The sequence below is a fragment of the Macaca thibetana genome, chromosome 15 (genome assembly GCF_024542745.1).
Source record: "Macaca thibetana thibetana isolate TM-01 chromosome 15, ASM2454274v1, whole genome shotgun sequence".
Taxonomy (NCBI): domain Eukaryota; kingdom Metazoa; phylum Chordata; class Mammalia; order Primates; family Cercopithecidae; genus Macaca; species Macaca thibetana.
The window spans coordinates 8,086,720-8,109,091 of NC_065592.1; the positions used below are offsets into that span (position 1 = coordinate 8,086,720).

The following is a 22,372-nucleotide window of genomic DNA, read 5'->3' on the forward strand; positions in this document are numbered from 1 at the left end:
GAGACTACAGGTGTGTACCGCCATGCCCAGTTAATTTTTGTACATTTCGTAGAGATGGGGTTTCGCTACACTGCCCAGGCTTGAACAAAGGTTTTTGACGAGGCAAAGCGTACAAGGCTTAGCTTCTCCCTCCTTCTCTGTGCTGGACTCCTGCTACAGCATGAGCCATGAGTCTGGGGCCCTGCCTCTGGGAGTGCCCAGGCAGTGGGGAAGAGTTCATAGGGCACCCATGAGAATGGGGTTGTAACGCACCCAGCACCTCCACACTGAAGTTCCTCCGTGCCTCCCCAGCCTCGTTGCTTGCCAGGCATGAGTAGAGGCCACTGTCTTGCTCCTGTGTCTGAGTCATCTTCAGCATCCAGCCACCTGGGGAGGGAGGGGTGTGGGCCCCAAGCATGACTCTGAGCAGTGTTCTGTCCCAAGCTGAGCCCCCTGCTGCCCAGCAGGAAGAGGCATTATAATTAGATGTGTACGTGTCTGTCTCCCATTGTGTCCTGCTCCTCAGATCCAGAAACTGAGGCCCAGGAGGGTAAACAAATGGATGGCGCTGCCTGGAGATTAGACATGTACCAGAATAAATCTGAGGACCCTGCTCTAGCAAGAAGTATCTGTCACCCGGCCACCCCTGGCTCTGGGAATTGGCTGCAGCTGAAGGGAGAGCAATGGGTTATGTAGTCCTGGCCCAGCAGACCTCTGCTCTACTCTGACAGACATGGTAAAACAGCTTCTCCTCCCAAGGACCTCTCAGGGAGAGACAGCTCCTCTCAGAGGAACCCAAGGGTCTCCCAAGACCAGTGTGGGGAGGGCAGATACACAGGACCCAGGCCACCACTGCTGTTACTGCAACCAGAGCAGACATAACTAATTGATTGCCACATTCCTTTCCACTGGGCCCAATGCAGTCTCCGAATTCCTATCCACAGAATGCACCCGGCAATTCTTACCAAGTGCTCAGAAGTGATGCCCAAGAGGAAATGTATTTGCCATCTCATCACAGGCTGCGTGGAACAACCGATGGGTGACTGAGGCATAGCCTCAGGGGCCTTGAAGTCCTTGCAGGATTTGGATGGGACAGAGACTCCTGGGCCTCAGTTCCTCATTTGTATACCAGCAAGAACCTCGCAAACCCATTTTATGAGGGGGATAAATATTCAGAGGAGAAGGTGCTTAGGTCAGCACATCCAAAAGCTTGCTACTGTTCTGTGGGATGTTATATGTAAGTGCCAACGTTTTGTTTCATTTTTTTTCTGCAGGACTTATCAGAACCTTTGCTATGCAAATGTTCACTGTGGTTCTCTAGGTGAGCAGAGCAGGAAGCCTTTTCCAAATTTATCTAAATCCGTGATTTTTTTCCTGGAGCACCTCACCTGACTAGTGTTTTGGGCTACATTCTTTGGGGACCAGCAGCTGGAATGATTATTCCAACCAGGCCTGGCAGCTCAGGGTCAGAGGTCATGGGCATGTAATGGATAGAGGCAGAGGCAGAGGGCCCGCCTGATTCCCAGGATCCAACCTTGACTGGTATCTTACCTGCCAGCAGGTAGGTGTCCTCCCCAGGGCTGACAGGCTCCTCCCCTCGGAACCAGCGGATGGCCGGGGGCGGGATCCCTGTGGCTTCACAGAGCAGAGTTAAGGGGCTGTGCAAGGCGGCAGTGATGTTGGTCAGCGGGTCCAAGTCTCCGATGAGCTCTGGGGGCACTGGACACAAAGAAGAAGCCACATTCAGGGTGCAGATCGGGGCTGTGCGCTTCATGCTCCTTCCCTAGCCCCACTGACTGCCCCCCAACTCCACCCAATTGGGAGAGTCTGAGGAGCGGAAGTGATGAGAGCAGAGCTGCTCCCCCTAAAACGAGGACACCTAGGAGGGAGCCAGTGGCGCCACAGGCTGGGCTCTGGAGTCAGGCAGGCTCCTTGGGCCTCAGTCTCCCCAAGCCCTCAGCGGGCTGCTGGGGGATTCAACAGCAACACATGAAAGTACCCAGTCCAGTGCCTGGGCAGGGCAAGCACTGAGTCAGTGGGACTGGAATTCGTGTAAAGCTGAGGCCAGATGTGCTTCCTAAATCCACATGTGGAAGCTAAGTGGCAGTGCTGCAGTTCTGAAGGAACCTGTTCCTGAAGGAAGCCACTCTCTATCCAGGGAGATGGGGTGTTGGGGATATCTGGGTGAGGCTCGAGATCCCAGCAATGGTGAGGGGGCTCCTCCCTAAACTGATCCCTGCCCACCTCTCCCACCCTCTCTCTTACCATTCTCTGTCTCCACCCTGAATTATCCCCTCAGGCATACAGTAAGAGCTCAGTAAATGATTGGAATGCATGAGGCTGCCTCAGCAACCCTCTACCTGGCACGTGCTTCCCCTCATCCAGCAGCTGCCTAACTCCTACTTACCTTCTATGGTCCAGCTTAAAGGGGACCTCCTCTGGGAGGCTGCCCTGACCTGCCCCAACAGTATTCCAGGTTTTCCTGGTCTCTCACAAGCCCCTGAATTCTCCCCATCACATACCAGTCATGCAGGACAGGGACTGCTTACTTCCCCAGTGCCCAGAACAGAGTAGGGGAAGAGTGAACCCAGGAGAGAGAGAGGGAGGGAGGAGAGGTGAATTGGGGGAAATTGGGGCCATTTGTGACCAGTCCTGATTGTGAGAACAGTGCTGGTGGCTTCCCCCAGCAGCAGCTCTCATTAGAGCCCTGACTCCAGAAAGAACAGGTGTGACCCAAGGATCACAGCCTGAGGGCTGCACCTGGAGATTGAACCGGCCTTGCCCGCTCTCATCTGCCTCAACCCACCCTCCTCCAGCAGCTGCCGGTCCTCACCCAGCACAGAGAGCTCAAACCTCCTCTCTGCCCTCCCAGCCAGGTTCTCCGCCACACAGCTGTAGCGTCCGGCGTGGGCAGCCCGGGCCCGCTCTACACGCAGGCTCTGACCCTGGTTCTGCAGCTGCAGGCCCAGCTCGCCCCCCACGGGCTGGCCATCCTGCTCCCATGTCACTGTCGGAGGGGGTTTCCCTGTGGCGTTGCACTCCAGAGTGGTCACTCCATCCTGGACCACGGAGACCTGTGTGGGAAGCTCCCAGGGACCGGCAATCTGAGGGGGAACTGTAGGGATGGGGAGAAAGCCCATTAGAGAAAGCTGCTGAGGCCACCAGGCACCACACACTTGCCCCGGACCCTGTAGGGACACACCCTCTCCCCTTGCCATCGCCAGCTGTGTCACCTCATGACCTCACCTCTCCTGGCCTCCATTTTCCTTCCCAACAATGGGGTCATAACAGCAACCTACTGCTAGAGCCTGGGAGTCACAGGCAGGCCTGCTATGTGGGGAACCACCCTTTTGGGCTGTGTGACGGGTTTTCTTCCTCAAAAACCAGAGATTTCCTGGAGCTTCAACAGTTGTTGGGACTGGTTGGGGGTGGAAAATTATTCTGTGGGTGGGATTCTCCTCAGGATGTTGAACAGCACTTTTCCTGATTTTATTTTCCAGCAGAATTTTTACAAGGCTGGGGGATTTCATTGCTTCACTGCAGGACCAGGTGATACGGTTTAGGTTTCCATCACATAGAGGAGCTTCACATAAGGCTCACACTTCCTCTGGGTTTCCAGCTGTTTCAGCTGTGGCTTTTCTCCTCCGGACCACTGGGGGACCCTTAGGGATTGTGCTACAGCCCCCCTGCCTGCCATGCTTAGGTTAGTGAGAAGCTGTGTGGGAGGGGCAGTCAAAATGCCACGTGATACGTTTTGGCTGTGTCCCCACCCAAATCTCATCTCGAACTGTAATCCCACGTGTGGAGGTAGGGGCCTGGTGGGAGGTGACTGGATCATGGGGGCGGTTTCCTCTATGCTGTTCTTGTGGTAGTGAGTGAGTCAGTCAGTTCTCATGACATCTGCTTGTTTGATAAGTGTCTGGTGCTTCCCCCCTTCGCGCTCTCTCTCCTGCCGAAATGGAAGGTGTGCCTTCCCTCCCCTTCACCTTCTGCCATGATTGTAAGTTTCCTGAGGCCTCCCCAGCCATGTGGAACCGTGAGTCGATTAAGCCTCTTGTTTATAAGTAGTATCTTTAGAGCAGTGTGAGAATGGACTCACACACCAGGAATCTGAGGGAGGAGAAAGCCTGCACCACACACCATCACTTCCCTGTATTTGCTCCTATTTGAGGGCAGTACCTGCCCAGTCAGCCCATGATCCCAGACCCTCCCAGCGCCCGCCCGGCTCACCCACCGTGCACCTCCAGCTGCAGGTCCTGGCTGCTGTTCCCCGCCACGTTGCTGCACTCACAGGTGTATGTTCCTTCCTGAGCCAGCTGGGCCTGTCCCAGGTACAGCAGCCTCCCCACAGCCGACACCTGCTGGAGACCAGCCCCCTCCCCGGGGAGGGGTTGACCTGGGTGCAGGGAAAAAGAAACTCCTGGTCCAGGGTATTTGCAAGGACATGATGTCTTCCCACCGGGAAAGTGCGTCCTCCCACCCATTCTTGCCAACTCCTGCTCATCCTTCAGGTGTCCATGTAGACACTACCTCTTCCAGGAAGCCTTACGTGAGTGCCATATCTGGTCCTGGTGCCTCTTCTGAGCTCCTCCCTATCCCCCTAGGCTTCTCCCCATCACAGATCTGCCTACAGGTGCCCCATCTGAATCTTACTCTGGCCTGGGCCCTCCAGAATGGCAGACCCTGCCTCAATTTCCTTCTGGGATCATTTTTTTTTTTTTTTTTGAGACAGAGTCTCGCTGTGTTGCCCAGGCTGGAGTTCAGTGCCACGATCTCGGCTCACTACAACCTCTGCCTCCTGGGTTCAGGTGATTCTCATGCCTCAGCATCCCGAGTAGCTGGGATCACAGGTGCACACCAACACACCCGGCTAATTTTTGTAGTTTTTAGTAGAGACGGGGTTTCACCATGTTAGTTAGGCTGGTCTTGAACTCCTGACCTCAGGTGATCCACTGCTTCAACCTCCCAAAGTGCTGGGATTACAGGCGTGAGCCACCGTGACATGCCTCCCCCTGGGATCCTTAGTGGCTCCCCAGGGCCTGGCACACAGCAGGGCTCAATAAAGGCTACTGACGGAATGACCATCCATTTAGCTATAGTGGCCAGAGGAGGACGACCAGGCAACTGGTAGACCTGGCATCAAGACGACCTCTTGTAGGAGGAGGAGGATTTGTCAACCTTGACCTATTGGATTAAACCCTTCCCACCTCTGTTTCTAGAGGAGGAGACCTCTGGACTGGGTCATGACTCAATATGCATGTCCCAGCACGGAAGCAGACCCAGTGGCCACATGGCATTGCTTCCTCCCTCTCTGTCCTGGTGACCTCAGCTTGTCTTGCTACTCCCAGGCTGCTTCCTAGCCCAGATCTCTCCTCTGAGCTCCAGACACCTGTCTCTCACCATCCACTGGACACCTCACTAGGCGTTTAGCAGATGGCTCAAGATTAATTCACCCCAAATGCTAGGTCTTTCTACCATACCTGCCCCTGGGATCTCCCATCCTGGTAATGGCAGCTCCATTCTCTTCCATCATCCCTGATTCCCCACCTCCTCTCATTCCTCCATCCAAGCAGCATTCCTGCCCCAGGACCCTTGCACTTACCCTTACCTCCGCCTGGGATGCGTTTCCCTGTGATATTCTCATGTTCAGCCCTGACCTTTTCAAGTCTGCTTGGTCAAGCCTTCCTGGCCACCCAACTTAAAACCGCAAATCCTACAACCCCCCAGGATATCTTCCCCGGCTTCCTAGCTTTATTTTTCTCCATAGCATTTATCACTTAGGGTACCGAGTCATGTACTAACTGTGTGTTTATTATCTGACTGCCCCCACTGTGAGGGTAGGAATCTGTTTTATCGTCTGCTGTATTTCCAGTGCCTAGAACAGGGCCTGGCACAGTCGCTCAATAAATATTGGTTAAATGGGCTGGGTGCAGTGGCTCATGCCTGTAATCCCAGCACTTTGGGAGACCGAGGTGGGCAGATCACCTGAGGTCAGGAGTTCGAGACCAGCCCGCCCAACATGGTGAAACCCTGTCTCTACTAAAAATATATAAATTAGCCGGGCATGGTGGCACCTGCCTGTAATCCCAGCTACTCGGGAGGCTGAAGCAGGAGAATCACTCCAACCCAGGAGGCGGAGGTTGCAATGATCTGAGATCGCACCACTGCACGCCAGCCTGGGCAATAGAGCAAGATGCTGTCTCAAAAAAGAAAAAAAAATTGGTGAAGCGAATTCCAAATGTTTTTTGAGCACCTTTTTTGTACATACACTGAACTTGGAATTCAGCAGTGGTCAAGGTGGTGCCTCACAGGGGTCACAGACTAATGGAGGAACACACACAGGACTAATGTGGGTGACATGACAAGTGACAGGGACTGCATCAGGGAGGCTCTGTCCCAGCCTGGCAGTCAAGGAGGGCTTCCTGGAAGAAGGGACGTCTGAAGTGAGGCCTGAAGATCAATCCAGCTCTTACTGGCAGAGCAGGACCAGGGGCTCCTGCAGGCTCAGGGACTGAGGAGAGAGGGGCTGGGCGAAGTGTCACTTCTGTAACCAGCATCCCCGCCCCCTCGAGCCATAAGTCTCGCCATCTCAGCTAGGCTCTGGGGTGGGGGTAACCAGTGGGGGCTGGGCATAGCCTCCTTGTGCCTGGCAATGAGGTGGGGCTGGGCAAGGGCAGCAATCCTACCGTCCTTCCTCCAGGAGATCTTGGGGAAGGGGACGCCCCGGCATTCGCAGGACAGCCTGGCAGGATGTCCCTCGCTCACGGTCAGGGTGTGGGATTCCCTCGAAGGGAACACTGGAGCGACTGAGTCAGAGCAGAGAGAGGGTTAGTGGGGGTGGGACTGGGATGGGGAGGGGATGAGCAAGGCGAGGGCAGGCTGGAGGAGGGCTGTGTCCTGGGACCCAATCAAGGTAACAGCCCCCTCCCCGTGCCCGGCCCGGGAGACCCTCACCCCAGACGTTGAGATTGTAGTGTTTCTCTGAGCGGCCAGCCTGATTCAGTGCCTCACAGGTGTAGCGGCCCGCATCCCACACGTTGGCTCTGTCCACCTGGCCGAGAGCAGAGACACCCCATAGGTGGGGACAGCACAGAGATGGGTGAGCCCTGGACAGACTGTGTGACTGCAGGCACGTCACGTGACATCGCTGAGCCCCAGGTTCCCCACCTGGAGCACAGGGCAGGGACAGCATCTCCCCACCAGCTGCACCAGGAAGTTTCCAGAAGCCGGTGCCTGTGGTGGGCCTGAGAAGGGCCCCCCGGATGGCAGCCCTGCCAGCCTCCCCACCTTCACATCCACGGCCCAGATCTGCTAAGGGGAAGGCATGTGACTGGATCAGACCTGCTCCTGCCTTTCATCTGCTCCCAGCCTCTTTGGAAAGCCCAAGAAAACAGACCCGAAGAGAAGGTGGAGGAAGAAGGCTGGTGGGGTGCAGGGGACCTGTACTCAGGGGTCAGATCCTGACCTGGGGGTGCTGGGGCTAGGCTGTGGCTTTGAAGAATGAACGGAAGGAGGGGAAGCCAAATGACAGTGCTCTGAGTTGGGAATGATCATATCACAAGGTGTAGAAGGGTGGGAGGAGGAGCAGGCAGGTGAGGTAGGTTCTAACCCAACAGCTGGCACCACTCAGCTGATTCAGGGGCCCTGAGGGAGGCCCTGAGGACCCAGTCCTGGGGTTTTGTCCCCCATCCCCTGGGAGGAAGAGGGCTTGTAGGTCACTGAGCTGGGGCACCTGCAGGCCCCATCCTGCCTGTGGCCCGAGGTGGAGGCCTGCTTGGCTGACTGGGGACCTGCACACCTGCAGCAATGCTTTGTCTGCGGAGAGGTAGACTCCAGGCCGTGGTTCCAGGGGCCGCCCGTCCTTCCACCAGCTCAGCACAGGAGGGGGCATGGCGTGGCTCTGGCACTCCAGGGCCACTGACTCATTGGCCACGACGGACACATTCAGCTCTTCTCCGAGGATACTCGGGGGCACTGTGGGAGGGGGCAGGAGAGGGGCTCCCTCAGGCACATGGGGGGGGCTGGCAAGGAGGGGCCACACCCTGGGTCAGGCCTAGCTACTCGTGGCAGCCTGGAGTGCCCACCCTTCCTCTGCCTTCAGTCCTGCTTCAGAGGAGCCAGTCTGAGTAAGATTGTCGCGATATCTACATCCCAGATTTTTGCAGCACATTTCCACAGAGGGAAACTGGGGAAGGAAACTCAGGGTCTCCCTGTTATTCCTTACATACGTCTGTGAATCTACAATTATCCACAGTTATCTCAAAACTTTCTAAAATTTAAAATTTTTGTTAAAAAATTTTTTTAAAGCAGGTCTCAGAACCACCTTTTGCCCCTGAAACAAAAATAACCAGCGCGGCTTTGCAGGAAGGAACGCAGGGTCCAGGGGGAGAACTCCTGGGGTGGAATCCTGCCTTCCACCACTCGCTCACCATGCGAGGCCCTTGGGATGCTACTTACACTCCTGGGCCTCAGTCTCCTCATCTGTAAAGTGGGGATAATGAAAATCTCCACCTGGTGGGGCCGCCATGAGGTTAAATCCAATGGCACAGGTGGGGTTCTTGGGCATACGATATGTGTTAACCATCTTCACTCCAGCAAAGTGAAAGAGCTAGAATCAAATCCTTCGTACCACCTCCCACCTAAGACTAAGTTCATTCGCTTTCTCTTTCCTTCTTTCCTTTTCTTCCTTCCTTCCATCCTTCCCTCTTTCCTTCCTTCCTTCCTTCCTTCCTTCCTTCCTTCCTTCCTTCCTTCCTGCCTTCCTTCCTTCCTGCCTTCCTTCCTTCCTTCTCTCTCTTTTTCTCTCTTTCTTTCTTTTTTTTTTTTTTTTTTTGACAGAGTCTGGCTCTATTGCCCAGGCTGGAGTGCAGTGACATGATCTCAGCTCACTGCAACCTCCACATCCCAGGTTCAAGTGATGCTCCTGCTTCAGCCTTTCAAGTAGTTGGTACTACAGGTGCACACCACCACACCCAGCTATTTTTTTTTTTTTTTTTGTATTTTTAGTAGAGATGGGGTTTCATCATGTTGGCCAAGCTGGTCTCGAACTCCTGACCTCAAGTGATCCACCCACCTCAACTTCCCAAAGTGCTGGGATTACAGGCATGAGCCACCGCACCCAGCTCCCAGCATTCCTTCTTATACCCCCACAGAGCCCCAGAAAAACCCAGAGGAGGACATTTAAAAATAAGCTCCTGTGGTTGCAGCAGCTTCGTGAGCTCAGGGGCTTAGTGAGTCCCCATGGTGACCTTTGAGGTGAATGCTATTCTTCCCATTTTGCAGATGAAGAAATGGTGGCTCAGAGAAGCAAAGTGACCAGCTCAAAGTCACAGAGGCAGGGTTTGAACCCCAGGTCGGTGACACTCAAGAGCCAGATTTCCTAACCATCACTCCACGCTGCTCCTGCTACTTCACACCGCTTCCGCCTCTCCCTGAACATAGGGCAGAACTCCTGGCTATGCGGGGCCACCTGCCCAGCCTCCCACCCGTTGCGGGAGCTCACACTCCAGGGCGGGTCTGGAGCTCACTGATCCGTACTGGAAGGCAGCTGTTCTCAGGTGGGCACTCCTCCATCCACCCAGCCCCTCTCCCTTTGGAAGTGACCGGGAATGCCCCCCACCCCATCTCCTTGGAGTTGCTGCTCTGAACCACGTGCCTTTCCCAGTCTGAGACTCACTGTGGACTTGCAGGACGACATCCCGGCGGTCCTCGCCCACCGCGCTCACAGCCACGCAGGAGTACCTCCCAGAGTCGGAGGCCCGGGCGCTGGTCAAGGTGAGGACCCGGCCCCCAGGGAAGACCTGTGACCCCAGGGGGAAAGCCCAAATTAGGCAATTGTCCTGCTGTTGCACACCCCAAGGGGCAGAACCTCACCTGCCCAAGCTGGCCCTGCTGCCGGGCATGCCTGGACAGCCTGCCCCAGACCCTCAGAGCCCCTCATGATGCAGGGAAACTGAGGGTTGCATCTGGGCCTCTGGACCTCTGCCAGCTGGCAGGCAATGACATTGGACCTCAGGAAGAGTCCTCTAGAGCCCCTCTGTCCACTCGTCACACATGGCCAGTGAGCCCTTGAAATGTGGCCAGGCCAAATTGAGACGGGCCCCAGGTACAAAATACGCCACAGACGACAAAGAGTTAATATGAAAAGAAGAATATAAAATATCTCAATAACTATTTTTTGTTGATCTCATGATGAAATGAAGCTATTTTGGATATAGTGGATTAGCTAACGTGTATTATTAACATTGATCTCACCTGTTTCTTTTTACTCAGTTTACTGTGGCTACAAGAACATTTACAATGACATAGATGGTTCACGTTCATGGAATGCATCATTACCATTGGGCACTGTGGCTCCAGCCTCTCTGTTCAGCCTCACCTCCCTCCAGCCCTCGGCCCTGGGCTATCGCTGCTTCTCCCTCACCCTAAGCTCCCAGGGCTACTTCACACCGTTCCCAGCATCCATGGGAGGTGCAGGGAGGTGAGCCGGGGTCACCCAGCCCTACTGACCTGCAAGCCAGGGGTCCCTGCAGGGGACACAGGGTTTCCATCCTTCAGCCACATCAGTATGGGGCCGGGGGCACCGGTGGCATTGCAGGTCAGCCGGACAGGGGTGTTGACCAACACAGGGCCTGGCAGGCTGGGTGGCAGTGTGATTCGAGGGGGCACTGCAGGGCAGGGGTGACAGGGGGCACAGGCTGAGCCCCACTGGGGCAAAGCAGGCAGGGCCCCTGGCTGGGCACCCCTGCAGGAGCACACAGTCACAGCAAAAGCACAAGGACAGCCATCCAGACACAGGCTCTGAGCCACTCCACTGCCCCTGAAGCTACTCATTCCATCCTTTTAACACCACCACGAGGCTTCTACAAATGGGAAACTGAGGCTCACAGAGAGGAAGTCACCTGCCCCAAGGCTGACCAGCCAGGAAGCAGCACTCGCATGCAGGCCTCTGGTCAGCAGAAGGTCATTTATTATGGGGACAGGGAGGGGACCAAGGGTCCCTGGACGGTGCTACTTCCTAACTCAGGGGTGTGAGATTAAATACCGTATTACAGGCAGTCCCCTTTCGGCGGAAAATAGCCAGAAGATTCCATTGTATCTGGGAGGCACCAGCCATGCTGCCCAGGGTCCCAGGCCCCTGCCCAGCTACCCACTGTTCTTAGACCCAACCTCTCCCATGGCCCATGAGGCCCAAGAGGTCCATATGGCCACCAGCACCATCCTGGCCCCGTGGCCTCCTTTCAGTTTCTCAAATTCCCCAGGTCTTTGCAACCTCAGGCCTTGGCAGAGACCTCAGTGTAGGTATCCAAGTGTCAAAGTTGCCTCCTGGACTCCACAGGCCAGGTCGTGCCCTGTTATAGGTGCTCAGTAGCACCTCATGTTTACCAGCTGTTATCACAATTGACATCAAGTAGTACTCTGGGGAATGACTAATTGCTGTGTCCTCCACTGACTGAAAGCTCTGAGGTCTGTCTTATTTAGGGCTGTAGGTCCAGTGTCTGTCCTAGAGCATGGACTCAATAAATGTGGTTGGATAGAAAATGGATCAGTGAAAGAATGGGTAGTTGAATGGGTGAATGGATGGTGAATGGGTGGATGGGTAGGTAGATGGATGGATGGATAGATGAGTTGATGGATGGGTGGGTGGACAGGTAGACAAATGGACAGGTGGATGGGTGAGCAGACAGGTGGCTAGATAAATGAATGAAAGGATGGTTGGGTGGGTGGGTGGATGGATGGATGGATGGATGGATGGATGGATGGATGGATGGATGGATAGGTGGATGGATGGATGGATGGATGGATGGATGGATGGATGGATGGATGGATGGATGGATGAATTGATGGATGGGTGGGTGGATAGGTGGATGAGTGGATGGGTGGATGGATGGATGATGGATGGATGATGGATGGATGGATGATGGATGGATGGGGTAATGGATGGATGGGGTGGTAGATGGATGGATGAGTGGACAGGTGGATGGACAGACTAACAGACAAATGGATGAAAAGCCAACTTTTTGGACAAGGGCCCTTAGAGGCCCAGGGATGCTCACCATTGACCCGTAAGCCAAACTGCAGCTCTGTGCTACCTGCCACATTGGATGCCACACAGCGGTAGCTCCCAGCATCAGAAAGCTGGGCTTGCTCAATGCGGAGAACTCTCCCATCTGCTGATACTGTCACTCCCATCCAAGAAGAGACAGGTTGGTGGCCCTTGAACCAGGAGACATCTGGGGAAAGGAAGAGAGATGCAAGGGGGAATGGAAGAGAAGTGCAAGGGTTCTGCCAGCCCGTCAGACTCTGCTGGTGTGGTGGGCATCCAAGAGAACCTTCCAGGGCGGCCACACTGTTTGTTCAGGCATTGGAGGTCAGAGTTCTTCATTCACAAAAGGGAGTCAGGGTGGAACCGGGCAATGTTGCCCAAGACAGGACCAAGGGTGAAGAAGAAGCCCCGTGGGCAGAGGCTGAGGCAGCCAGGAGCAGAGAGAGTAAAACTCAGCCCTGCCCTTCCCCTACCAGGAGACCCCCTCGCCTAGGGAGCATTAGAGAACGTGGACCAGCCCAAAGCAGCAGCCTCAAAGCCAGGCTGGAACACGTGTATCTGCAGCTTGCCTTCATTCTGTCAGGCCGCGCCCCCTGGAACTCAGCAGGCGTCCCCACGAGAGGGGGCAAATATCCCCAGGGCTCATAGGCCACAAGTAAAGCAGGGTGGGCCTAGTTCTGATGGGAACCGGAGAAGGGCCCTCCTCCTGGGTCACTGTAAGCCTCACCCAGTCCCCTGTGCAAACACTCACACCCAGACCCCAGCACCCGGCCCTTTCCTCAACTGCTGGTCTACAGGGGAGGACCCTACAGACCGGATGATGACTCTGAGGTCCTGATCCTTGCCCCAGCCCCGGACAGCCCTGTGAAGTTGACTATGAGTAGATGCCCTGCAGGCCTGTTTCAGATCCCGGGCTCTGGACCTCAGCAGTGCCTTGGCCCGAAGGACGTTGTTGAAGGGGAAGAGAGGAAAATGAGAGAAATGGGGGGAAAGACCTGCTGATTTCTTCCCATTACATCCAGTCAGAGGGTCCCTGGGTCACTCGCCAGCCTCATTAGACAGTGAATTGGCCTGGAAGTAGCTTTCAGCCAAGGGGAGGGGTCTTACCAGGAGGGGGCACGCCCGAAGCCAGACACTCCAAGGTCACTGAGGCATTTTCCAGCACTGCCTTGTTGACTGGGCCTGGCTCGATGTTGGGGGGCACTAGGAGCAGACAAGGAGAGACCCAGCTTGGTAGGTGTAAGCTCTGGGCAGCTCTCATCCCAGCCATCCCAGCAGCGCTGCTCCCTGCTCCCCATAGAAAATCCTAGACAACAGGGCTCTAAAACAACTCACGTCCTCAGACTAAGCAACCCCACTCCTGGAACCAAGCCCAAGACCAAAGAGCAACAGGCTGCCATCCTTACAGCAATCATACAGCACCCAGCCCCCACCCCAGGACAGCACAGCCAGGGAAAGGGACAAGGACAGGGATTTGCCTGCAAAGAAACTCCCAAAATAAGCAAAGGTAAATATGAATGTGGGCAAGGTCTGCTACTAAAAATCCCACCAAAAGCAGCCAAAAGGCACTATAGAGCTATTGCTAATGCTTTCATTTCAGGGCTTTCTACTTCCTCTGAAGTTAAGTGCACACCTATGACGGGAAAACCTCCTCCCCGTCTCTAGCCACACATCCCAGCCCCAAGGGTCCCCAAGGGATCACCCAACATCCTTGGCCTGGGCCCTGCTGGCCACCCACATCCTCACCCAAAACCTTCAGGGCCACTTCCCTCTTGCTCTCCCCAGCCAGGTTGGTAGCGGCACAAGTGTAGATGCCCTCGTCCCTCAGGTCCACCTTCTCAATCTGGAGGGGAAGGGGACAGAGAGTGTGCCACAGGATGACGGGGACATGGCGAGTGGCCAGGCTGCTGCCGAGCCCGGGGTCAGGAGCAGTGAGGCATGGGGACACTTTTGGCTCTGGGGGTCGGGTTTTGAGCCAAGCACTCAGATTCCAGGGATTCGTCCGATCTCCAGGCATACCGTTCCCTGTCCCCCCGGCCGACATTTTCTCCCTCTGACAACTGAAGCTCCTAGGACCGGGAAGAGGCTGAGGCTCACCCTTTCAGACAGAGAGGGCCCTGGGCCCTTCCTATCCCCAGGTTGCTGGGCTTTCCTCAGAGTCTCCAGGAAGCCCCCAGAGCAGCCCCTCCACCTGTGCCCAGCTGGCTCGCCAGCCCTGGGACCCCTGCACGTACCTGTAGGTTCCCCCCAAAGGCTGCCAGGGCTACACCATCCTTCCACCAACGGAGGCTTGGGGTAGGCACCCCATCCCCTACGCATTGGAGGGTCACAGGCTGCAGGAAAGGAGCTGTGATGTTCTCACCCCCAATGATACTGACAGATGGGAACTCTGGTAAGGGAAAGAATCAGGAAGAGCCTGGGTCAGAATCAGGAAGGGTACAGAGGGCACCCAGCAACCCCCTCAATGGCTGGGGGTGAGAAGGTGGCCTTGAGGGGCTGGCCAAAGGCTGGCATCTAGCTTCTGCCCACCATATCCCCCAGACACATGGCTTAGGGGAAAGAGTTCTAGACTGGGAGCCAGCAGAATAGTTATTCCCTTTAAAAATCCTCCCATCCATCTATGCACCCATGCAGCTATTCATGCATTTATTCATCTACCTATCTATCTGTCCATCCATCCATCCATCCACCCACCCATCCATCATCTACCAATCCATCCAGCCATCCATCCACCCACTCACCCTTCCATCCATCCACCCACCCATCCATCAATCCACTCATTCATCCACTCACCCTTCCATCCATCCCTCCACCCATCCACCCATCCAGTCATCCATCTATCCACCCACCCATTCATCCATCTACCCACTCTTCCATCCACCCACCCCCCTATCCACTCATCCATCCAGCCACCCACTCATCCATCTATCTACCTACCCTTCCATCCATCTACCCACCCACCCATTCATCCATCTACCCACCCTTCCATCCATCTACCCACCCTTCCATCCATCCACCCACCCTTCCATCCATCCACCCACCCATCCATCCATCCATCCATCCATCCATCCATCCATCCATCCATCCATCCATCCATCCATTTACCCATCCATCCATCCATTTACCCATCCATCCACCCTTCTATCCACCCATGCTTCCATCTATCTACCCATCCATCCACCTTTCCTTCCATCCATCCATCCATCCATCCATCCTTCTATCTGTCCACCCATTCATCCACCCACCCATCCATCCATCTACCCACCCATCCATCCATCCATCCATCCATCCATCCATCCATCCATCCATCCATCCTTCTATCTGTCCACCCATTCATCCACCCACCCATCCATCCATCTACCCACCCATTCATCCATCTACTCACTCTTCCATCCACCCACTCACCTATCCACTCATCCATCCACCCACCCACCCATCCATCCATCTACCCTCCCATTCATCCATCTACCCACCCTTCCATCCATCCATCCATCCATTTACCCATCCATCCACCCTTCTATCCACCCCTGCTTCCCTCTATCTACCCATCCATCCACCTTTCCATCCATCCATCCATCCATCCATCCATCCATCCTTCTATCTGTCCACCCATTCATCCACCCACCCAGCCACCCACCCACCCAGCCACCCACTGATCTATCCATGCATCCTTATGTGTGCTGAGCATCTACTCTGTGGCCAGAACTATACTTGGCCCCTGGACACAGCAGGGAAAGGCAGCTACCATGCTGCCCTCTCAAAGCTCACAGAGGTGGACAGTGGAGATGGACAACCAAATAAGCAATCCCAATGTAGTGGGTGGAGGGCTAAGGCATTGAGAGGTTGGGTAGTGCAGATGAGAAACATGGTAGAATCAAGGAAGTCTTCCTGGAGGAAGAGTATTTCAGGATATGCCTGAAAGATAAGGAGCTAGGCAAGCAAAGAGGAGGGAGAATGTTCCAGGCAGAAGGAACAGCATACGTAGACTTGAAGGTGAGAGAAAGAGGGTTGATGTATTAAAAGAACTAAGTGAAGTTCAGCGTGGTTAGCATGAAGAGAGCAGATGGAGAAAGAGAAAGCTGGGGAGAGGAGTGAGGCCTAGGGGCTGGACAGAACAGAGGATAAGTGTGGTAAGTGGCCCAGCCAGCCTTTCACACTTGCGTCTCTGTGGGCAACTGGAAAGTCCAGCCCAGAAATGTCATCCAGAGAAGACCAGCCCCATGTCCTTCCAGGCCTGTTACAGTCCTCTGGCTCCACCCACCTCTGACATCTCAGGCTGCCCACAGTCCCAGAACCCCAGGTGCCCACTCACCATGCACAGACACCTCCACCTCGGCCCCGGCAGTGCCCGCCTCATTGGTGGCCTGGCAGGCGAAGAGGCCTGAGTGGTCCAGCTCCACATGGTCAATGTGCAGTGTGGTCCCCTGTGAGGCCACCTGCACCCCGGCCAGCTCCTCAGCTGGGCGACCATTCTGCAGCCACCTAAGGTGAGTAGGGAGGAGGGCGGGTCAACCTGAGGCCAGGGAAGGCCAGGCCAGGCAGGACAAGTGGGAAGCCCAGAAGCTCCTCCCACCTGCTCTCACCAGCTGCAGCTCCAGGCCTCTTTCCCAGTCCTGGGAACAGGGAGCCTCTCTCCTGTCCACTTCCCCCACAACCTGCAAAGCACACGCTCTCTGTCCACCCCCAGCCCTGGCCTCCACCACCCCAGACTCACTGGATAGTGGGTACCGGGGAGCCTGAGGCCTGGCAGGGAAGTTCCAGGGGCTGTCCCACGATGGTGGTCACCTGTCCCAAGCCTTCAGCCACCAGGAGCTGTGGGGGCACTGCAGGCAGAAAACATTCCTGGGTGTTTGTAGCTGAGCAGCCACTGGCCGCAAACCCTCCCAAGTCGCCAGTGCCTTCGGAGCGAGGCCCAGCCTCACCTCACCCTCAGGTCTCCCTGTCAGCGGCCCCTTCCCCAGGAGGCCTTCCAGGGCCACCCAAGGAGGGTGAGGGGACACCCTGGGCTCCCTAAAGGCTTGGGCCTGATTATTTAACATCTGCCTCCCCGGCAGACTGAGGGCTCAGGAGTCCGGGTGGCCTTGTTCCCAGCTTCATTTCCAGTGCTACACGGGGCCAGCACAGCACTAGTACCTGAGATGCTTCAGCAATGGACAGAAGAGCAGGTGAAGGCCCTACCTGCCCTGCTGGGACCACACCCACAAGCTGGCCTTAGGAAAGTCTCCGTGAAGGGCCCCTCCATTGGCAGAAGGCAGAACGAGGTTCCCCGTCCTGGGTGACCCGGCCCAGGGTCCTGGGCACGGTCAGGGACCCTTGATCCTGGGGCTCCACCCTGCCCACTCCTAGCCCTGCCGGCCCCTCAGCCCGGGCCTCAGTGTCCTCATCTGTGTCATGCAATGAAGGGACACTGGTTACTTCTCCCCACCCTCCCTCCACTTCAGGAGCTCTCTCAGGACAAGCACAAAGCAGGTCTGGGCAGAGGTCCACAGCCCAGGCAGCTCTGAGTGGAGTGGGCTGGGCTCACCCTGCACCTCCACGGAGTACTGCAGCATGGCTTCCCCGGCAGGGCTGCTGGCCACACAGCTGTACAGGCCTGTGGATGCCTCCCCCGGGCTCTCCAGCCTTAGCACGCTGCCTCCTGTCTCCAGCTGAGACTCGTTGCTCTCTGCCACGGGCAGCCCCTCGTGGTGCCAGGAGAGGGTCGGGGGTGGGTGGCCTCTGGCCAAGCACTCCAGCGCCACGGGCCTCCCAGCCACAGCCTTCACCACGTATGGTCTTCCGCCGGCGCCCTCGATGGTGGGTGGGACTGGAAAAGAGGCAGGGGGTGGTGGCTTGGGGACCGCAGCCGGACACCAGCCTGCTCTCATCTCAGCCCAACAGGCCCGCTGAAGCCCCTCAGCGACCCCACTCCATGTGAAACACTTCCTTCCCTCACCTCCACTGGCCAAACCCCCTGCTCAGACCCCGGGGCAGCGTTCTCACCCTCCTCAGCCCCTGGGTGCACCACCCCACTCCTGAGTGTGGACTGTTGCCTCTCCATCCCCGCTGCTACCCCGGCAAGCCCAGCAGGAGTGGGACCAGGGCTGGCCTACTTGCATGCCCAATGTCTACACATGGCAGGTCCAGTACCTGCTGGACTCAAATGAGACCCTCAGGGCCGGGACAGAGCTCTGCTCCTAGAAGTCCCCTCCCTCCCTGGTCTCAGGAGGCAAAAGACTGGGGCAGACCTGAGCCCAGATAGCTTGGCTTGGGGGACTCCTAACTTAGCCAGCGATGGCCAAGGGGACCAGACGTTAACTATGCTTGGAGTCCATGGTGGCCATGCCAGAGGAGAAATTTATCTCTTACCCTCAAGGAGCCTCTAAAGTTGCTGAGCTGATGAAGCCAATACCAGGGGACAAGGGGCAACCGTGGCCTGGGAAATGCTTCTTAACCTTATTTGGGCGTAAGACCCTTTGAAAATGTAATAAAAGCATAGACATACACATTTTCTATTTCATTTCCTGGGGGACCTCAGGTCCCAAAATAAGAGTCCCTGAACTAGCAGCAGGGCCATCTTCAGAGGCTGCCATGGAGCCCATGCAGCTCAACTGCCCTCTGGGGTCCCTGAGGCTCCGACACCCAAGCCCTTTGCATCTTTGGAAGCCAGAGCTCCCGAACTGACTGCTCACGGGGGGGGGGGGCCGGGCTGACCCCTATCAGCTTGCACACTGCCCTCTCACACTTCACCGGGGCCTGCTCAGACCCATCCAGAGCCACCGACACCCTTTCCTCTGAGTTCTCCTTCGAAGGTCCCCAGAGCCAAGCCCCTCAGGGCTGAGCTGATGCTGAGGTTCCCAGCATGAGGTCTGGAGTCAGATCTGCCCACGTATGGACCGGGTCCCACCACCTCCTAGTGGTGTGAACCTGGAGAAACCTCTCCGCGCCAGGGCTTCACCGTGACCATCTGTAACTGGGGACACGAGACCTCAAGTCCCTTTGCCAGCTGATCAATTGAGCTGATGCTGCAAAGTGCCCCTCTGGTCTAGCTTACAGAAGTGACTAACGAAGGGCAGTTAATTATTGTGGTGGTCACGGGGGTCTGGGCGTGGTTCAGTGAAAAGGCCCACACCATGAGGGGAGACCTGGATTCTGCACTTAGCTCCGCCATGACCTCCCAGACGGGCCTTTCCACTCCTGGCCTCAGTTTTCTTACGTGTATGAGGGAAGTTGCATGAGCTGGGAGGACCCTTCTCCCTAGATAATGATTTGGTCCCATTATCCTTTCGCCTCTGACCACTCCAAGTGGCCACCTCACCTTCCTTTGGAGACAGGCAGGGGCCACCATGACTGAGTCCCTCCCACTGCCCACGCCAGCTGCCGTGGCCCCTGGCTGCTCACCATAAACGTCCAGCCTGGTGGCCTTCTCTGCGGCCCCCACAGCATTGCTGGCCTTGCAGGTGTAGACGCCGGCATCTGAGCTCTGGGCCCTCCCCAGCTGCAACTGCCGACCGCCCCTAGTGTAGACCACCTCGGTGCTGGGGGGGAGCAGGGCCCCGTCCTTGAACCAGGTGATGTTTGGGGTGGGCACTCCTCGGGCCTCGCACAGAAGCTGCACCAGGTGGCCCTCCATGACAGCCACCTCACCTGTCTCATTGGAGCCCCAGATAGTGGGGGGCGCTGAGAAGGAAAGTGGTAGGGGCTGGTCACAGGCAGCCCCTGAGACCACTGGCATCTCCTCCAGGTCAGCAGACTCATGCCTTTGGACCACAAGACACACCGCAGGCTTCCATTGCGGGGGCAGAGAAGGCATGGGGGACAAGGAGACACCACAGGCTTCCACTGCGGGGGCAGAGAAGGCATGGGGGACAAGGAGGGCGGGGTCTGGGGACAGATGGCAGAGGCCAGCATGGGGACATGCTGGTGTGGAAGGTGCAGGAGGTGGGGGCTTGGATTCTGGGCCTCGCTCTGCCTCTAACTCACTGGAATACCAGGGGTAAGCCACTTCCCCTCTCTGGGTCTCAGTCTCCCCATCTGTGAAATGAGGGGCTGGACTAGATGAGGACTTCGCACGGGGCTGGTCACCCACCACCAACGCTACCCAGGACGATTCTACGGGGCACACGGGCACAGCATGAAATAACCGCATCTCAGAATGAAACGGCTACACCCCTCCCAAATCTTCTTCTATCCTGGTTACAGCAAGGAAAGGCTGCATTTGGTGCTACTATGCATGTCCCTGAACTTTCTAGCACTGTCTAGTCTCTGCTTTTTAGCACAGAGAGTGCAGAGGCAGGCTGGGTACCCTCTGTGGAGTCCACACCTTGAGGATTTACAACATTGCTTTATGGGGTGTGTTTGTTTTTTCAGCTTCCTCAGCCAAGCGGCACTGGTTTTCTGCTCACCGTTTCAATATTAAATATCCTTTATAAGAGTAAGTGATATCTAAATAAATGTGTTTCAGTGTAAGGAAGTGTGACTCATTTAAAGAAAAGTAAAAGAAATCATCATTCCAAGAGGTTCAGAAGTAGTAAATTTGGGCCAGGCACAGTGGCTCACGCCTGTAATCCCAACACTTTGGGAGGCCGAGGCGGGAGGATCACTTGAGGTCAGAAGTTTGAGACCAGCCTGGCCAACATGGTGAAACCCCATCTGTACTAAAAACACAAAAATGAGCTGCGTGTGGTGGCAGGTGCCTGTAATCCCAGCTACTCGGGAGGCTGAGGCAGGAAAATCGCTCGAACCTGGGAGGTGGAGGTTGCAGTGAGCCGAGATGGTGCCACTGCACTCCAGCGTGGGCAACCGAGAGAGAATCCATCTCAAACAAACAACGAAAAAAGGTAGTACATTTTTAGAGCTGGGATGGAAACCACGGGTTTGGATAATGCTAGGCCAGATACCCTATCCCCTGACCCTGATGCTCACCCCGACCCCGGCTTTCTTGGACTCAGGGATCACTTACCAGGTCCCCCATTTCAGCCCTTACCCTCCCTCCAAGGCAGCAGGCAACCGGGCAGGAAGCTTCCCATGTAGCCTGTGGCGGGGTCCCGGAAGGCGTTGGGGCTCACCATGAACTCGGAGCTGGAAGTCCCTGGCCTGCTGACCAGCTGGGCTGAAGGCCACACACTGGTATCGTCCCTCATCCCCCACGTGACTGCTGGTGATCCTGAGAACCTGGCCATCCTCCTGGACCTGCAGGTGAGGGCCTCCCGGAAGGACAGGCCTGGAGAGACGGGCAAGGGAAAAGTGCCGGGAGTAAGGCCGAGGCGCTGATGGGGGCAGACTGCACACAGGGAGTGTGTGGCTTGTGAAAATCGAGGCTGGGCCATTCATTAGCATCAAGAGGTGGGAGCAACGCAAAGGCCCAGTAAGGGAGGAACGGATCAACAACGTGTGGTCCGTCCATGCCACAGAGCATTATTCAGCCACAAAAATGAAGGCAACTCTGACACTCTCCACAATACGGATGAACCTGGAAAACATGCCGAGTGGAAGAAGCCAGACGCAAAAGGCCACACGCTCTATGTATGATGCCAGTGACGTGAAGTGCCCCGAACAGGCAAATCCATAGAGCAGGAAAGCAGGCTGTGGTTGCCAGGCGCTGGGGAGAGGGGGACAGTGACTGGCTGCTGATGGATCCGGGGAGTCCTTTTGGGGTGATGGAATGTCAGGAACTAAATAGAAGTGAAAGTTGTCCAATGCTGCAAATGTACTAAATGCCACTACACTGCACACCTTTTTTTTTTTTCTTGAGACTGAGTCTTGCTCTGTTGTCCAGGCTGGAGTGCAGTGGTGCGACCTCGGCTCACTGCACCCTCTGCCTCCTGGGTTCAAGCCATTCTCCTGCCTCAGCCTCCCAAGTAGCTGGGACTATAGGCGCCCGCCACCACACCCGGATAATTTTTTTTTTTTAATTTTTAGTAGACAAGAGGTTTCACCGCGTTAGCCAAGATGGTTTTGATCTCCTGACCTCATGAGCTGCCCACCTCGGCCTCCCAAAGTGCTGAGATTACAGGCGTGAGCCACCGTGCCCGGCCCACTGTACACTTTAAAATGGCTAATTGTATGTTATGTGGATTTTTTTTTTTTTTTTTTTTTTTTTTGAGACGGGTTCTCGCTCTGTCGCCCAGGTTGGAGTGCAGTGGCTTGATCTCGGCTCACTGCAAGCTCCACCTCCTAGGTTCAAGTGATTCTCTTGCCTCAGCCTCCCAAGCAGCTGGGATTACAGGTGCCCGCCACCACACCTGGCTAACTTTTTTTTGTATTTTTAGTAGAGACAGGGTTTTGCTATGTTGGGCAGGCTGATAGCTCCCAACCTCAGGTGATTTGCCCGCCTTGGCCTCCCAAAGTGCTGGGATTACAGGCGCC

General features: G+C 55.9%; 3 protein-coding genes across 3 annotated transcripts in view; 1 reads left to right on the plus strand and 2 right to left on the minus strand.

Moving 5' to 3' along the window:
* The window catches only part of AIF1L (allograft inflammatory factor 1 like), an 803,784-nt gene extending 788,871 nt beyond the window's left edge, over window positions 1–14,913 (minus strand). Inside the window, exon 1 of the mRNA XM_050760409.1 lies at window positions 14,910–14,913. The gene's annotated coding sequence lies outside the window, so the exon portion shown is untranslated. The remainder of the gene's footprint in view (window positions 1–14,909) is intronic.
* The window catches only part of HMCN2 (hemicentin 2), a 174,071-nt gene that overhangs the window by 63,274 nt on the left and 88,425 nt on the right, over window positions 1–22,372 (minus strand). Inside the window, exons 30-47 of the mRNA XM_050760505.1 lie at window positions 21,073–21,227; window positions 19,406–19,684; window positions 17,550–17,831; window positions 16,740–16,848; window positions 16,338–16,507; window positions 14,260–14,414; window positions 13,772–13,868; window positions 13,133–13,228; window positions 12,036–12,212; window positions 10,489–10,646; window positions 9,656–9,779; window positions 7,778–7,953; window positions 6,934–7,030; window positions 6,666–6,785; window positions 4,214–4,375; window positions 2,813–3,094; window positions 1,531–1,698; window positions 253–366 (exon numbers count right to left, since the gene is read on the minus strand). Of these exons, the coding sequence (XP_050616462.1) occupies window positions 253–366; window positions 1,531–1,698; window positions 2,813–3,094; window positions 4,214–4,375; window positions 6,666–6,785; window positions 6,934–7,030; window positions 7,778–7,953; window positions 9,656–9,779; window positions 10,489–10,646; window positions 12,036–12,212; window positions 13,133–13,228; window positions 13,772–13,868; window positions 14,260–14,414; window positions 16,338–16,507; window positions 16,740–16,848; window positions 17,550–17,831; window positions 19,406–19,684; window positions 21,073–21,227 (2,921 nt within the window). The remainder of the gene's footprint in view (window positions 1–252; window positions 367–1,530; window positions 1,699–2,812; window positions 3,095–4,213; window positions 4,376–6,665; window positions 6,786–6,933; window positions 7,031–7,777; window positions 7,954–9,655; window positions 9,780–10,488; window positions 10,647–12,035; window positions 12,213–13,132; window positions 13,229–13,771; window positions 13,869–14,259; window positions 14,415–16,337; window positions 16,508–16,739; window positions 16,849–17,549; window positions 17,832–19,405; window positions 19,685–21,072; window positions 21,228–22,372) is intronic.
* C15H9orf78 (chromosome 15 C9orf78 homolog) overlaps window positions 1–22,372 on the plus strand; it is a 583,691-nt gene that overhangs the window by 20,990 nt on the left and 540,329 nt on the right. The window lies entirely within an intron of this gene.